Source organism: Neofelis nebulosa, chromosome 13 (assembly GCF_028018385.1).
Source record: "Neofelis nebulosa isolate mNeoNeb1 chromosome 13, mNeoNeb1.pri, whole genome shotgun sequence".
NCBI lineage: Eukaryota > Metazoa > Chordata > Mammalia > Carnivora > Felidae > Neofelis > Neofelis nebulosa.
The window spans coordinates 7,092,170-7,110,293 of NC_080794.1; the positions used below are offsets into that span (position 1 = coordinate 7,092,170).

General features: G+C 37.9%; 1 protein-coding gene across 6 annotated transcripts in view; it reads right to left on the reverse strand.

Annotated features, from left to right (window-relative positions):
• Positions 1–18,124, reverse strand: part of ERO1B (endoplasmic reticulum oxidoreductase 1 beta) — a 76,806-nt gene that overhangs the window by 43,568 nt on the left and 15,114 nt on the right. For 3 of the 6 annotated variants that reach the window (XM_058696223.1, XM_058696224.1, XM_058696222.1), the window contains exons 3-6: positions 16,962–17,045; positions 7,268–7,309; positions 4,936–5,018; positions 418–491 (exon numbers count right to left, since the gene is read on the reverse strand). In XM_058696223.1, coding sequence (XP_058552206.1) covers positions 418–491; positions 4,936–5,018; positions 7,268–7,309; positions 16,962–17,045 — 283 coding nt within the window. The remainder of the gene's footprint in view (positions 1–417; positions 492–4,935; positions 5,019–7,267; positions 7,310–16,961; positions 17,046–18,124) is intronic. The other 3 variants (XM_058696226.1, XM_058696225.1, XM_058696227.1) reach the window with 2 other exon arrangements.

An 18,124-nucleotide genomic window follows, 5' to 3' on the forward strand; every position in this document is an offset into this window, starting at 1 on the left:
TCAGTCGGATATGCATTGACTTTGGTTCAGGTCATGATCTCACAGCTCATGACTCTGAGCCCCACATCAGGTTCTATGCTGACAACTGGGAGCCTGGAGCCTGCTTCGGATTCTGTGTCTCCCTCCCTCTCTGCCCCTCCCCCACTTGCTCTCTCTCTCTCTCTCTCTCTCTCAAAAATAAACATGAAAAAAAATTAAAAATAAAGTAACTGCAAAGATGAGAAATAACGCACTTCAAGCACTTAGCACAGGGTCTGGAACGTAAGCTCAATAAATGCCATTATGAACAATAGTAAGATCCACACAGCAACATCCAGTGTGTTCAAGTTCTAATTCTGAGTATATTTTCATTGACTTCAAGTTCTTATAAAAGGATTAGAGTGAACAGAATTTAATTACAATAGTTTATTTTATTACCATCAAGTTCACAAAAGTGATCCTGTGAATCATCATATCTTGCCCAGTCAATGAAGGCTTCTTTGCTTTGATTACTAGGGAAGGAGGGAATAAGAAAGAAAAAAAATGATTAAATCTGGAGTTGAAAATGTTTACACTGCATCTTGTATAACTGAAAACAGATAACCCGAGGTCACATCTTTAATTTAGATAGTGTCACAAATTCAGTTAGTGGTCACATGAAGGAATGATGGCAAGTTTTATGAAAAACACAGATATTAACTCTCCCGTGAAGGATTTCTATTCATACTAAAGCTATTATTAGCCCTACTGCGATAATTACTTTAACTAGAAAATTTACAAATATATATGAGATTTAGTTAAAATTTAAGCTAGCCTTTTCACCTAACTTAGAAACTGTGGTATTTTTTTCTAAAGCAGGAATTGAATTTACCTTCATAATTCTTTTAACTTGTTTCTGTTATTTATAGGACAAAAACACCAAAAGCTGCATTTCCAGGATGTCCCTTCCAATGTGATATTCACTGGTAACACCAATATCATTTTTAATCAGGACATATCATTCATTTTACATACTACCTCACATTTAACAAAATCTATGATCAAGATCTCTACTTGGAGAACTGATAAAGGAACCACAGTCTCTCCAATAAACTTCGACCTACATTTACTTTAACCTATGTTCAGACCTTCTCTGTCTTAAACCCAGACTGGCAACATCTATACGAGAACTATTATTACTCTTCTTTATTCACTACACAATAGGGGGAAAAAAAGATAGAAAAAATTATTTGTGTACTAAGTTTAAATCAGGTAGTTCCTAAATGTGTTACTTTTATAGCCAAGAATTTATTTTGTATTTGAAAAACTGCTACATTATATAACCACTACGAGAAGTATATAAGGCTGACTGACTGGACTACCCCAACTTTATCAATAAATGTTTTCAATTCACTGTGGGAATACCGAGTTAACTTAATAATAAAACTTAATGGAAACACTCGTACCTTAGTTGACTCAGCTGAAACATATAATTCCATAAAACGAGAAAGTCTAAGTTCCAGTTACAGCTAAAGTAACTATCATTAGGTTTAATTAGATACATCTTCCATTGAAAATAGTCAAGAACAAGGCCACTGTGACATAAATTCCAATTTTCTTGTTAACAATCTGACTTAGAAAAACAAACTTTTTTCTTTGAGCATACTTATTTGATGACACTTTGTTGTTTCATCCTAAACCCTGCCTGAAAGCCACAGCAACAGAAAAGACAGGCAACACTAACCTAAAGCTAACAGAGCTGGCCCAGTTTGCTTTACAAATGAGTTAGAAGGAACCTCATCCAGGGGTACCGGGGTGGCTCAGTCGGTTAAGCATCCAACTTTGGCTCAAGTCATGATCTCATGGTTTGTGGGTTCGAGCCCTGCATCAGGCTCCGGGCTGACAGCCCAGAGTCTGGAGCCTGCTTCAGATTCTGTGTCTTCCTCTCTGTCCCTGCCCCACTTGTGCTTGCTCTCTCTCTCAAAAATAAAATGTAAAAAAAAAAAAAAAAAAAAAAAAAAAAAAAAAAAAAAAAAAGAACCTTGCCCAGCTTCTCTAAAAGTCAGTTTGAAGATGGATGCCAAGCTACTTCTATAAGAATTTCCTGGGCTTAAACCAGGGCTTCCTGTCAAGATGGTGCTGTGTGTTAAAGCAGGAGCCTTCAAAGTGGGAAACGCAGGGCAGGAAAGAATGGAATGAAGGCCTTTCCAAAGGCCATGAGAGAATTTTTCAGGGTGGTGGGTAGGACAACTATCTTGATAATGCAGATTTTCATGAGTGCACACTTGTCAAAACATCAAACAGTATATTTCAAGTAGGTGCAATACACTGCATGTCAATTAAACTTCAATAAAGCTGTTTAAAAAATTACAGACCAATTGTTGGAGACGTGGAATAAGGAAATCTCGTATACTACTAGTGGCAATGTATTTTAGTGGTCATTTTGGAAGACCACGTGGCAGTATTACTTAATTCCACTTGTAGGTATGAACAGGGGCTTTACCTTAAAATCTTAGAATGACTTAAGGCCCAATCCCTTGATGACTTCTCTAGTTATATTCTCTCCTGGGTAATCTTATTCAGGTTTATAGTTTTTGAATAGCATATATTTACTGAATGACATTTTCTCCTTCCCCTGAAACTGAGACTTGTATATCCAACTGCCTGCTTGACATCTCCAACTGGATGTCTTATAGGCAGCTCAAACTTAACAGGTCCAAGGTTGAACTGTGATTTTCCACCAAACTTGTTCCTCCTGTAGGTATCCCAGTTCAGTAAATGGCAACTCCATTTTTCTAGTTCCAAATCTTGTAGTCATTCACAGTTCCTATCTTTTTTCAAACCTCACATCAAATCCCACAGCAAACCCTGTCCGTTCCATCTTCAAAATCCATCCAGAATCTGATCACTTGTCATCATTTCCACTGCCATTGCCCTAGTCTAAATGAAACCACCATCATATCTTAACTGAATCACTACAATAATCACATAACAAGGCTTCCACAGTGGAACACCTGCCTCCCTCAACACCTTCTCTCAAAATCCTCCAGTGACTTTTCATTCCACTTAGCCTCAAAGCAATATTCGTAATCGTCTTCAAGGCTCTACAAGATCTCCACCCCACCCTACTCCTACGTCCACCCTTAGGATCTTGTGACTGCTGTATTCCAGCGACACTGGACTTTCTGTGGTTCCTCAAATAATCTATGCGTGCTTCTGCCACAGGTTCTTTTTACTAACAATTACACGTGCCTGGAACATTCATGCCCCAGGCAGCCATAACAGGACTTATGTCTTCATGGGCATTTTGTTCAAATGTCCCATTATCACTGTGGCCTTCTCTCACCAACCCATTGGAAACAGTGCAACTCCCTCCCCTCCCCGCCCTGCCACTCTTAGCTCTCTATCATTCTTCTCAGTTTTCTTTTTCTCCCAAGCACTCATCATCATTTTACTTACGTCTCATACATTTTACTAAGTTACTGCATATCTCCAACTAGGATTAAGCTTCCTGAGAAAAAGAATTTGCCATGTACAGTGCTAAATGCCTAATATTCTAGAACACTGACTGGCACATTGCAGGCATTCATTTACTGAATGAATAAAAAACATAAATGTTCAATACACAGATCAAAAAAATGCTCAGACTCACTAGTAACAAAATATAAACAAAAATGAGGTACTACTTTACAGTCAAACATTATCCATTTTTGGCAAGGATGTGAAGAACAAAACAAGTTCTCAGTCCCGGAGGCAGTATGTAACCACACGAGTATTCTGGAAAGCCATCAGGCAGTAACACGAATAGGCGCACCTGGGCAACAGGAAGATCCAGCAGTTTTTCTAGCATAGGGCAAATTTCCCAGTGTACACCAAAAAAAATTTCTCAAGGATGCTCAAGGTGGCATAACTTATAGAAGTAAAAATTTGAACAATTCAAGTGTTTATCAATATGGGAACAGAGAAGTAAAATATGATATATTCATGAGGTAAAAACCACTCATCAGTTAAAAAAATGAGACAGATCTAGAAAAGCAAAACGTAAGTATAAAAATAAAGTTGAAGTCTGTTAAGTACAGTATTATTTTATATAAGGGAAAAGTAAAATCATACACGAAATAAAGATGATATATATGATAAAAAGAAAAACATAGGTGGGTATACAGCAAATTCATGAGAGTAGCTCCTCCTAAGGAAAAAGGAAAGAAAACAGGATTGGGGCATAGTCCAGAGAGGATTTCAAATTTATCTTTGGTATTTCCCTTTTCTTAAAGACATGGTAGAAAAAGTTAACAACTATTCACCTGGAGTGAAGGACACGGGAATATTATTATATTATCTTCTCTAGTTTTCTAGAGAATTGTTCTTCAATAGATAATAAAACTGGTAACTTTATTAAGTGTTTATTAAGTGTACAGTTATAGTACATAGATGCCAACCTAAACAAAAAGGGAAATTCAAAAGAAGTTCAATGATACTCCATTCCCCAGATTCAACTATAGATACAATCATTTCATAGTGCATAATCTGAGACCACTCACAATTACACTGGCCTTCCCAAGCAGGTTTTTATTAGAATAAGGAAAAGTCAATAGGAAAAAGAATCTACGAAACTTAACAGTTATGGTAATAACTTTTCCCATTCAAAATGTAACCTACAGATTGAATTACTATTTATAAAAGACTTAGAGGTTCAAGTTCCTTTTCCTATAATAACCAGGAAAAATAGGCCCATAAGCCCTGCTAGTTGAGCAACCTTCTAAACTTTTACTTTTTGATAAAGTCACTATTGATCATACATTCCAGCAATTTAAGAACAAATCAGCTCACAGGAGGAAGCAAAGCAATCATGGAATTTAAGATAAAAATAACTTCTTCCTTTTAAGAATTACTTGAAGCAAAATCACAAACAGAAGATTTCTGATATAAATATACTAAACAAGAGAATATTTTTTAACACTCCTAAAATAAACTTGCCTTAATGTGCTGTTAATTGCTCCCAGTTTATTAGCTTGTTCACAATCTTCTAATTCTTTGGTGCTGTTTGCCACTTTTGAGTACTGAAAGGAAGTTCATAGGAAGTTTAGTAATAATCTCAAGTACGACTGGCAATCTGACAGTGATGACATAGATACATCAAAATCTCTCACATATGTAAGAAATACAAATCAAAATGCATCACAAATTTCCACCAACTAAGCTAAGACATTAAAAACAATTAGTACTGGTATGTTGGTGATGACCTAAACTGAGAAAACCGTCTTGGGAAAGTAATTTGACAATATTTATCTGGAGCTGCAAAAATGCATAATATCCTTGAACCAGCAGTCTTAAAACTGAAACCATATCCACAGCAACATTTAAAAACAAAACTAAAAACAAGGTACAACCACTTTAGAAAGGTATTAGGTACTATCTCATGTTGGGACAGCATAACGGATGCCCCAGCAACCTTACTTCTAAATACAGACCTAGGAAAAGTCTTACATATGTACAATGAGACAAAGGACAGAAATGCTAGTGCCTCACTGTATGTAATAGCAAAAGAGTCAACACAAGTGAAATGTCCATCAACAGAGGAGGAGCTAATCAATGACATAATCATACCATTGAATACTATGCAACTATTGGGGCGCGTGGGTGGCTCAGTCGGTTGAGTGTCCAACTTGAGCTCAGGTCATATCTCACAGTCCGTGAGTTTGAGCCCCACGTCGGGCTCTGTGCTGACAGCTCAGAGCCTAGAGCCTGCTTCAGATTCTGTGTCTCCCTCTCTCTCTGCCCCTCCCCTGCTCATGCTCTGTCTCTGTCTCAAAAAAAAAAAAAAAACAACATTGAAAAAAACATTGAAAAAAAATAGAATACTACCTATTAAAATTAACAAAGCTACATCAGAGACAAAAGCATAATGTGGAGTAAAGGTAACTGAAAAAATGTTTTTAACCTGAAGAAATAAAAAAGCATAATCTTAATGTTTAAACTTCATATTAAAAGATCTACAAGTTGGGCGACTGGGTGGCTCAGTTGGTTAAGTGTCCAACTTCGGCTCAGGTCATGATCTCGTGGTTTGTGAGTTTGAGTCCCACGTCAGGCTCTGTGCTGACAGCTCAGAGCCTGGAGCCTGCTTTGGATTCTGTGTCTCCTCCTCCCTCTGCTCCTCCCATGCTCATACTCTGTCTCTCTCTCTCTCAGTAATAAATAAATGTTTAAGAAAATAATAAAAAGTAAAAAGATCTATATGTCACTTGTGGCTACATGTGCATTAGAAGTAGAAAAGTTAAGTAACACAGAAGGACACACATAAGTTTCAGAAAAGTGGCTATCTCTGGGGACGGAGGAAACAGAATGGGATTGGGAAGGAGTCCAGAAGAGATTTCAAATGTCTCTAACACTGTGTATTTAGTTCAGAGCTGAAACAAAAATAAATTAAAGAGAGTGAACACAAACAAAAGACCACACGGGAGAAAACGCAAAAAGAAAATGGAAAGGGGGAACAGGGAGAGAGAGGGTATGATGATCTTTACTATGTACACATAATAGTGAAAAACTAGAAGTACACTGTTACATAAAAACATGCACGGCTAAGTAAATTACGGCATGCTTCTAAAAGGGCAAGGGTAAGGGCGCCTGGGGGCTCCATCAGTTAAGGGTCTGACTTCAGCTCAGGTCATGACCTCACAGTTTGGAGTTCGAGCCTTGCATCAGGCTCTGTGCTGACAGCTCAGAGCCTGGAGTCTGCTTCGGATTCTGTGTCTCCCTCTCTCTCTCTGACCCTCCCCTACTCACACTCTGTCTCTGTCTCTCTCTCGAGAATAAACAAACATTTAAAAAAATTTTTTTTAATTTAAAAGGGAAAGGGTAAAAAAAGGGGGGGAGGGTAATCTTTAATAAAGGAGTATTTTAATGCCGTTGAAAAGTACTATGCTCCTAATACCTTAATAGCCGTTTATACAATATAATCCTGAATATGACAGGTTGACTAGTTGAAACCGAAAACTAAAAATACATGCATGATAAAACACCTGTTGAGTAGGCCATCTGACACTGTAGTTACATTACACTACTGTAGTTCTTCTAGAGGTTCCAAAAACAGAATTGAAATATCTTAAAAAAAAAAAAAAGTATATAATTTAACTGTAAAAAAAATACACAAGCTCTCTGTTGCTGAAAGAATTGGAAATATGAGATTCTGGGGCAAAATGTGCCCACTCCCAACTAACCACCGTACAGTTCTCCTTCCGTAACTACTGTCAAGCAGTAAATGGTAAATTTCATAACGTAAAGCAGAAATACTCAAGGAAAAGGGACTCACCTTATTAGAACTCCCGGCTTTAATTCCAACTGGAATTTTACTCTTAAAAGAACAACAACAGCAATTTAAAAAGTGACCATCGCTTTTTTTTTTTTTTTGAGATTTCTTCACAAATGATGACATTGCTCAAATAAAGGGTATTTTATTTTATTCCATGATGAGAAAATATACATTCATTCAAAATCTGTTTTCATATTACCTCTTTAAGATAAATCGTAAAGAGGTATACCAATTTACAAACTTGTAAATCATAGTATAGCAAACCAAATGACATATACAAAATAAGAGTGTCAAAATTAGCTACAATTTAAATTCTCAATGAAGTATCTAATAGTTTACATAATTTTTAGGTTAAAAAAACCTGACAAAAATCACTTTTCCATAAACTTTCTTACAACAGAAACAGAAGCTTTAAAATTTTTCAGTTATTTGAAATATCTTATGCTCAATCTTAAATTCTGCTCTAAATTGACATTTATAGTGAAGGCAGTTTGGGATTAATACTAAAAGAGTCAGTTCTTTGGTCCACAGGATTAACCTAGGGCTTATCAATCTAGGTAACCAGGGTTTACTAACAGAAGATCTGCATGTGGATCCAATTTGACTCACTTTCCTACAAAGCCAATAATTAGTTTTAGGCTTTAATAAATAAATCTAGGAATCATTACAGCTGGTTCATCAAACACAGTTTTAAAACAAAAACCATACTGAAACAGAAAATCACAGGTTGATAACTTTGATCAATTCAGGGGACTGATTTTCAACATCTGGATCTACGGTATAGAAAATTACCTCTTAAAATTTTTTTATGTATCATCATGATAAAATTTTAACACAGGTGAACTTAACCAAATATTCAGAATAAATATCTTCCTGTCAGGTGGAAGAATGTATATAATAGTAATGATGATAAGAGATATTTCCCTCATCAATAAAAAGATTAATCAATTAAAATGTTACGTGCTGCCAGTATTTTATCATTTCAGTGCTTCCTAGGACATCTAACAAGGCAAAAGAGAGAAGACTATAAAACTCAAGTCAAACCTAACAGCCACAGACCCTGAATTTAAAATATGGAATAAATATTAACCAAAAGTGACTGCTGGCTACAGTGTGTCCTCTAACTAGTGTAGTATAACGTGCTAAAATCAAAATCTTCAGCAGCTTTTTTAAAGGTTTGATGCTAAATGCAGTAACTTGACTTAAGCAAATCTTAATAACAAGGCCTTTTAGAAATATTGGGGTAGGCATCACAGATCACTGTCACGGATAATATGTAACAATCACAAGAGAGAATTATTAGAAGTAATGATAAATGTAAAACTAATGACTAAAATCAAGCATGAAATAAATCTGGCTGGGATTGAGGCTGGAAAGATGGTGGAGGAGGACGACCCTGGTCTCACCTCGTCCCATGGATACAACTAGGTAACACTCACCTCAGCACAAATAACCCAGAAAACAACCCAAAGACTGGCAGAACAAACTCCACAACCAAGGAAGAGAAGAGGGCGCATCTCACTCTTCTCTGAGCGAGGGGGGGGGGGGGGGGCACGGAGAGGGGGAGAAATAGATGATCACACCAGGGAGCCTGCACAGGGAAGACCAATCCCAGTTAACATTGGGCTCTGAAAGCCAGGGGGTCCAAATTACAAGAGTTCCTACAACCAGCAGGACTTGAAGCCTGGAATTTTAAGAATCAGCAGCTCTGGTGTGGGAGAGCCTGAAGGGCATTAGGAAGCAGAGTTCCTGCCCTTAAAATGATAGCATGACAAACGGCCCAGGTAGATACAGCCTAGAAGCAGCAGTTTGAAAAATGCCCACGGCACATGGGACTGAGATTTATTTACTAATCACAGAGCAAGTCCAGAGAGGCAGGGATCACTGGGAGACCCTTCCAGGTACAAAGGAAGAGGCAGGTGTTATTTCCCTCCTTCCCCCGCAACCCCCTCCCACAATCCCCACTCCCTGCCCCCAGCAGAAACACACAGGCACCGGCAGGAACCAGTGCTGCACAACACTCCCTACCTAAATTGCTCACAGCAAGCCCCACCCATCCACGCCTGGCCGATCTGCCCTTTTCAACAGATTTTCCTCAGTCCTGGCTGCGAATCACCTCCCCCGCAAGACCAATGTAAACATCACATCAGCAACACAGCTTCTCCTGACCCATGGGTTTTTGCAGGGCATAGGTCCCAGCAGCGTGGGCTCTGCAGAAGCTCATGGCAGATCCTGTTACAACTGGTGCCCCACCCACACACCCTCCATTCCCCCAGTGCAGGCAACGGGTTTCATCTCACAAACAGAGAAGCACACACCTTGTGAAAATGTGCGGCACAGGTCTGGGACCGAATACGGCCCACAATGGGCTAAGAGAGCCTCTGCAGACGACCGGACTAAAGGAAAAAAGTGGCCAAGGCACAAGAGCAGGGCATTTGCAACACACATAGGAGACATTCCCTGAAGTATAGGGTCGTGGAAAACAGGAGACATAGCACTGCAGGGCACTATAGGACCTCTTCCTCATAGAGCCATTACTGTCAAGAGGAGGAGATGTAGCAGACTTTCCCCAACAGACAGAAACAGATCCATAGAATTAGACAAAACGAGGAGACAAAGGAACATGTCCCAAATTAAAGAACAAGACAAAAGCACAGCAAGAGACCAAAGAGAAAAGGATAGAATATGACTGATAGAGAATTCAAAATAATGAGCATAAACATACTCACAGGACTTGAGAAAAGAGCGGAAAACATCAGTGAGACCCTTAACACAGAGATAAAAAAAGAATAAGTCAGAGATGAATACAATAAGTGAAATTAAAGACACACTAAATGGAATAAATAGCAGGCTAGAGGAAACAGATAAATGCATTAATGACCCAGAAGCCACAATCATGGAAAGTAATCAAGCTCAGTAGGTGTGAGAAAAAAATTACACAGAATGAGAACAGACTTAGGGAACTCAGGGACTCCATCAAGCATAATAACATTCGCATTACAGGGATCCCACAAGAAGTAGAAAAAGAGGGCAAAAATTTTATCTGAAGAAATAACAGCTAAGAACTTCCTGAATGTGGGGAAGGAAACAGACATCAAGATCCAGGAGGCATATAGATCCCCCAACAAAATCAACCCAAGGATGTCCACACCGAGACACACAGTACCTAAAGTGACAAAAAGTAGTGATGAAGAAAAAAATTAAAAGCACCAAGAGAAAAGAAGACAAGTTACATACAAGGGGAAACCCTATAAAGATATCAGCTGATTTTTCAGCAGAAAATTTGCAGGCCAGAAGGGAATGGCATGATACATTCAAAGTGCTAAGAAGAAAAACTGTGCAGCCAAGAATACTCTATCCAGCAAGGCTCTCATTCAGTATACAAGAAAATACAAAGAGTTTCTCAAACAAAAACTAAAGGAGTTTATGACCACTCCACTAGCCATACAAGAAATGTTAAAGGGGACTCTGTGAGTGGCAAGGAAGACTATAAGACTTATTATAAAAAGTAGGAAACACAAAAGCAGTAAAAATAAATATATACATAAATATCAGTCAAGAGATTCACAAAATAAAAATGACGCCATATACCTAAAATGTCAGGCAGAAAGGAAGAAAGAATAGGTTCAAACTTAAATGACCATCAACTTAATATAGACTGCTATGCAGAAGATGTTATGTACAAACCTAATGGTAACCACAAATCAAAAACCAGCAATAGATATGCAAAGAATAAAGACAAAGGAATCCAAGTATATCACTACAGAAAGCCAAAACACTATGAAAGAGAGCAAGAGGAGTAGAGAAAAACTACAAAACAATCACAAAGCAAGTAACAACTTGGTAATAAATATATATCAATAACTACTTTGAAGGTAAATGGACTAGATGCTCTCATCCAAAGACATCAGATGACAGTGTGGGTAAAAAAAATAAGACTCATCTAATATGCTACCTACAAGAGACTCATTTCAGACCTAAAAGCACCTGCAGATTGAAAGTGAGGTGACAAAGAAACAGGCATCATGCAAATGGATGCCAAAGAAAGCCAAAGTAGCAATACTTATACTGGACAAAATAGATTTTAAAACAAGACTGTAACAAGGGACAAAGAAGAACACTATATAATAACGAAGGGGAGAATCCAACAAGAAGATACAACAACCGTAAATATTTAGGCACCCAACTTGAGAGCGCCCAAATACACAAAACAGTTAATAACAAACATAAAAAACTGATCAATAGAAATACAATAATAGGGGACTAGAACACCCCATTTACATCAATGGAAAGATCACCCAACCAGAAAATCAACAAGGGAAGAGTGTCTCTGAATGACACACCAGACCAGATAGATTTAACATATTTTCAGAACATTCCAACCTAAAACAGCAGATACATATTCTTTGCAAGTGCACACAGAACATTTTCCAGAATAGATCACTTATTAGGCCATAAAACAAGCCTCAACAAATTCAAGATCAAGTCATATCATGCATCTTTTCTGACCACAATGCTATGAAACTGGAAGTCAACCACAAACAAAAATCTGGAAAGAGCATCAATGCATGAAGATTAACTAACATGCTACTAAACAATGAATGGGTCAACTAAGAAATTGAAGAAGAAATCAAAATTTTCACGGGTACAAATAAAAGGAAAATTTAACAGTCCAAAATCTTTGGGGTGCAGCAAAAGCAGTTCTAAGAGGGATGTTTAGGGCAATATAGGCCTACTCCAAGAAGCAAGAAAAATCTCCTTTCACATAAAGGAGCTACAAAAAGAATAACAAAACTTAAAACCAGCAAAAGGAAGGAAATAATAAAGATTAGAGCACAATTGGTACAGAAAATTTAAAAAAATAGAACAGATCTATGAAACCAGTTCTTTGTAAAGAATCACAAAATTGATAATCCTCTAGCCAGACTCATAGAGAGAGGTGGGGAAGGGGGAGAGAGGATCCAAACAAAATCACAGATGAAAGAGAAATAACAACTGACACCACAGAAATACAAGCAATTGTAGGAGAATATTATGAAACAGTATATGCCCACAAATTGGACAACCTAGAAGAAATGGATAAATTCCTAGAAACATGTAGCATACCAAAACTGAAGCAGCAATAGAAAATTTGAACAGACTGATTACCGATAAGGAAATTCAGTGATCAAAAAACTCCCAACAAACAAAAATCCAGGACCAGACAGCTTCACAGGCAAATTCTACCAGACATTCCAAGAAGAGTTACTACCTATTCTTCTCAAACTACTCCAAAAAAATAGAAGAGGAAGGAACTTCCAAACTCATTCTATGAGGGCAGCATTACCTTGTACCAAAACCACATAAAGACACCACTAAAATAGACAACTACAGGCCAGTATCTCTGATGAACTTGGATGCAAAAATCCTCAACAAAATACTAGCAAACCAAATCCAACAACCGATTAAAAAAAATCATTCACCACAATCAAGTGGGATTTATTCCTGGGATGCAAGGGTGGCTCAATATTTGCAAATCAATCAGTGTGATACACCACATCAATGAGAGAAAGGACAAGAACCATACCATCATTTCAATAGATGCACAAAAAGCATTCAACAAAGTACAACATCCATCCGTGATAAATAACCCTCAACAAAGTAGGTTTAGAGGGAACATACCTCAACATAATACAGCCTTTATGTGGAAAACCCACAGCTAACATTATACTCAATAGGGAAAAATGGAGAGGTTTTTTCCCCCCAACGTCAGGAACAGGACCAAAATATCTATTCACACTATTTTTATTCAACATAGTAATGGAAGTCCTAGCCACAGTAACCAGACAACAAAAAGGAATAAAGGGTACTCAAGTTGGTAAGGAAGAAGTCAAACTTTCACTATCAGCAGATGACATGACACTATATGCAGAAACTGTAAAGACTCCACCAAAAAACTACTAGACCTGAAAAATGAATTCAATAAAGTTTCAGAACATAAAGTCAATGTACAAAAATCTGTTGCATTTGTATACACTAATAAGGAAACAACAGAAAGAGAAACTGTGAAAACAATACCATTTACAACTGCACCAAAAATAATAGCTAGGAATAAACTTAAGCAAAGAGGTGAAGGACCCATATTCTGAAAACTATAAAACACTGATGAAAGAAAGTGAAGATGACACAAAGAAGTGGAAAGACATTCTACGTTCATGGATTGGAAGAACAAATATTGTTAAAATGTTAAAAGCAACCTACATATTTAATGCAATTCCTATCAAAATACTAATAGCATTTTTCATAGAACTAGAAAAAATAATCCTAAAATTTGCATGGAACCACAAAAGCCCCAGAACAGCCAAGCAATCTTGAAAACGAAAATCAAAACTGGAGCTACTCCAGATTTCAAGTCACATTACAAATCTATGGTAATCAAAACAATATGGTACTTATACAAAAATAGACACACAGATCAACAGAACAGAATAAAAAGCACAAAAATAAACCCACGATGTTATTGTCAATTAATCTTTGACAAAGGAGCCAAGAAGATGCAATGGGGAAGAGACAGTCTCTTCAACAATGGTATTGGAAAAACTGCACAGCTACATGCAAAAGAAGGAAACTGGGCCACTTAACACTGTGCACAATAACTCAAAACGGATTAAGGACCTAAGTGTGAGACCTGAAACCATAAAAATCCTAGACGAGCACAGGTAGTACTTTTTCTGACATTGGCCATAACAGGATCTTTCTAGATATGTCTCCTGAGGCAAGTGAAACAAAAAGCAAAAATAAGCTATTAGGGGCTACATAAAAATAAAAACCTTCTGCACAGCAAAGGAAACAACCAACAAAACTAAAAGACAAACTACTGATTGGGAGAAGACATTTCCAAGTGACATATCTGATAAAAGGTTACCAAATTATATAAAGAACTTATACAACCCAACACCAAAAAAAAAAACCCCAAATAATCCCAGACATTTCTCCAAAGAAGACATCCAGATGGCCAACAAACACATGAAAAGATGTTCAGCATCACTCATTATCAGGGAAAGGCAAGTCAAAACCACAATGAGATAGCACCTCACACCTTTTAGAATGGTTAAACTCAAAAACTCAAGTAACAGGTGTTGGCGAGGATGTGGAAAAAAAAGAACCCTTGTGCACTACTGGTGGGAATGCAAACTGGTGCAGCCACTGTTGGGAGACAGCATGCAGGTTCCTTGAAAAATCAAAAATAGAACTACCCTACAATCCAGCAATTGCACCAGGAGGTATTTATGCAAAGACTAAAAACACTAATTTGAAGGGATATATGCACCCCTAGGTTATTCCAGCATGATTTACAATAAACAAACTACGGAAGCAGCCCAAGTGTCCATCGGTAGATGATTGGAAAAAGATGAAGCATATACATACAAAGGAATATTATTCAGCCATAAAAAAGAATGAAATCATGCCACTTGGCAACAACATGGATGGATCTGGAGAGTATAATGCTAAAGGAAATAAGCCAGTCAGAGAAAGACAATTACCATATGACTTCACTCGTGTGGAATTTACGAAAGCAAAACAAAAACACAAAAAAACAAAAAAGAGAGAGACAAACCAAAAAACAAACTCTTAACTATAGAGAACAAACTGATGGTTACCAGAAGGGAGGTGGGGGGGAGGGGCTGAAATAGACAAAGCAGATTAAGAGTACACTATCTTGATGAGCACTAAGTAATGTATGGAACTGTTGAATCACTATTTTGTATACCTGAAATGAACACAACACTATGTTTTCACACTTTGTTTTTTAGCTATATAGCACATTATTAAGTCAGCTGCAAGGTCTACAGATTAGACATCAGTATTATAATTAATGTTAATTTCCTGATTTTGTTAATTATGTTGTGGTTAGGTAAGAGAATAATCTTGTTTTTAAGGAAATACACACTCAAGTATTTAGAGGTAAAAGATCACCATGTTGGTAACTTAGACCCAAATGCTTCAGAAAATATTAACATGTGTATAGAGAGAATAATGAAGCAAACATGATGAACATTTAGGGAATCTGAATAAAAAGTATATGAGGACTGATATTATTATTCTTGCAATTTTTCTGTAGGTCTGAAATTATTTCAAACTAAAAAGTTAAAACATTTTATTCTTAAAGGAAAATTAGAATTTTTTTAAATTGTCCCTTTAGGAAGGACGTTGCTTCAGATAAGGCTCCCCCTCCCCCCCCCCCATTTTTAAGGGTAACAAACTATAGACTGATTAGGTAAGAAAAGAAAAAAGTGAATGAAAATATAGCTCATAACTAATTACTGTTTAAGAATTAATTGTATCAACTGATGAATGCATAAAGAAATTGTGGTTTATATACACAATGGAGTACTACGTGGCAATGAGAAAGAATGAAATATGGCCCTTTGTAGCAACGTGGATGGAACTGGAGAGTGTGATGCTAAGTGAAATAAGCCATACAGAGAAAGACAGATACCATATGGTTTTACTCTTATGTGGATCCTGAGAAACTTAACAGGAACCCATGGGGGGAGGGGAAGGAAAAAAAAAAGAGAGAGAGAGAGAGGTTAGAGTGGGAGAGAGCCAAAGCATAAGAGAGTCTTAAAAAATAAGAACAAACTGAGGGCTGATGGGGGGTGGGGGGGGGGAGGGAAGGGTAGGTGATGGGCACTGAAGAGGGCATCTTTTGGGATGAGCACTGGGTGTTGTATAGAAACCAATTTGACAATAAATTTCATATATTCAAAAAAAAAAAAAAAAGAATTAATTGTGCTAGATGCCAAAAATTGAAGTCTAAAATATAAGTATAGCTATTTTTTTTTTTAATATAACAAGACCAAGTGCAAACCTGATACCAAGCCTGAGATTCTCCCACTTTATCCATGGTAATTCCCACTCTAAATGTAAAATTGAAGGTCCAGTAGCATTACTTTTCTTTTTATTTGAGAGGGAGAGGGAGAGGGAGAGGGAGAGGGAGAGGGAGAGAAAGTACAAGATAAGGAGAGGGGCAGGGGGAGGAGAGAGATGGAGACAGAATCTTAAGCAGGCTCCACGCTCAGCACAGAGCCCAACACGTGGCTGGATCCCATGACCCTGGGATCATGACCTGAGCTGAAATCCAGAGTCGGACACTCAGCCAACTGAGCCACCCAGGCGCCCCTGGTAGCATTACTTTTCTTATGAAACAAGATGCACATCCAATAAAGCATGAAATAAGCGTCAGACATTGTAGATCCAATCCTAGAACAGGCCCCTGATTTTCCATCTGTTTTAGAATCATACTATACTTCCATATCCAATCATCAATACCACTGGATACAAGCGTCTTCAAACCCATTTTGGTAATGAGTATAAAATCTTTAATAATCTCAGTAAAAAGGAGAGAGCTAGGGGCACCTGGGTGGCTCAGTCAATTAAGCATCCAACTCTTGATTTCAGCTCAGGTCATGATCCCAGGGTTGTGAGATTAAGCCCCACGATGGACTCCGCGCGGAGTGTGGAGCCTGCCCAGGATTCTCTCTCTCTCTCAAAATAAATAAATAAAATAAAAATACTTAAAAAGGAGAGATCTCACAGTTTATGAATTTGATGACAGGTCTAAATCCATCAATAAAATATAAAGTTCATGTCTGTCTAAAAGCCCAAGAGGAAGCAATGTTTTCCCTATTCATATTTTTTAAATTTATTTTACCTCTGGACAGGGCTCCACATGGCAGTCTTTTATTGAACAATGGCCATCTTCTGCCCAGAAAGGACATGGTCGCTTCAGATTAACCTTGAGAGAGAGATTGGATTAACATTAGAAGTGTCACAGTCTGCATACTAAGTGTCACTGTGTGGGCGCCAATGACATGCTGGTGAGTAAGAAGAAAAAGTTTCCTCTCCCGTGTCATCTATAGAGTTCAGAATCTTAAATGACTGTAGGTTTTCAGACACCCAGGTGTAATATTAATGTAAAAAATAACTATTATTAGTCCTCTGACACTTCCCAAAAGGAATAAAGTCCAAGCACACTGCTCATCTGCAGACCCTGGAAAGCATTTTCACAACTGTCGGCACCATGCCGTTAACCTTACCCGTGAGGATTCGCTCATGCGCCCAGCCAGCTAAACGTGCACCGAGCACCCACTATCTGTCTGGCACCATGGAGGTTCTGGGGCAAAAAGAGACACAAAAAGCACTTTCCCCCTGGAACTGATAATCTACTGGAAGGAATGAATGTTTAATTACAAACAAAAATCCAGAGTTTCACAGTGGAAAATAATGGGGCTGGTGGATGGCAGCCTCTGAGGAGGTAATATCTCAGGATGGATCAAGTTGGAGAAATTGTGCATTTGGATAAGGTGACAGAGCTTGAACAGTTGTGAGAACTGGAAAACAAAACAAAACCAGTTTAACCAACTTTTAGTGGGAGAATGAGTGCAGACATAGGAAAGGGATGGAACATTTTATTTTTTTTTAATTTAAAAAAAAATTTTTTTTTTTTACGTTTATTTTTGAGACAGAGAGAGATAATGCATGGGCACGGGAGGGGTGGAGAAAGAGAGAAAGAGACAGAATCGGAAACAGGCTCCAGGCTCTGAGCTGTCAGCACAGAGCCCGACGCGGGGCTCGAACTCACGGACCGCGAGATCATGACCTGAGCCGAAGTCGGACGCCCAACCGACTGAGACACCCAGGCGCCCCAGGGACAGACCATTTTAACCATGTTGTTAAAAACTCTGGATTTTCTTATGTTGAACTTAACAGAAAGTGATTCAACAGGACTGCCAGATGGATTGCCTGAGCCAAAAATCAAAGTTTTATTCTTGTTTCTTCCCTCTGCTACCTCCATGCACAATTCATTATCCACTT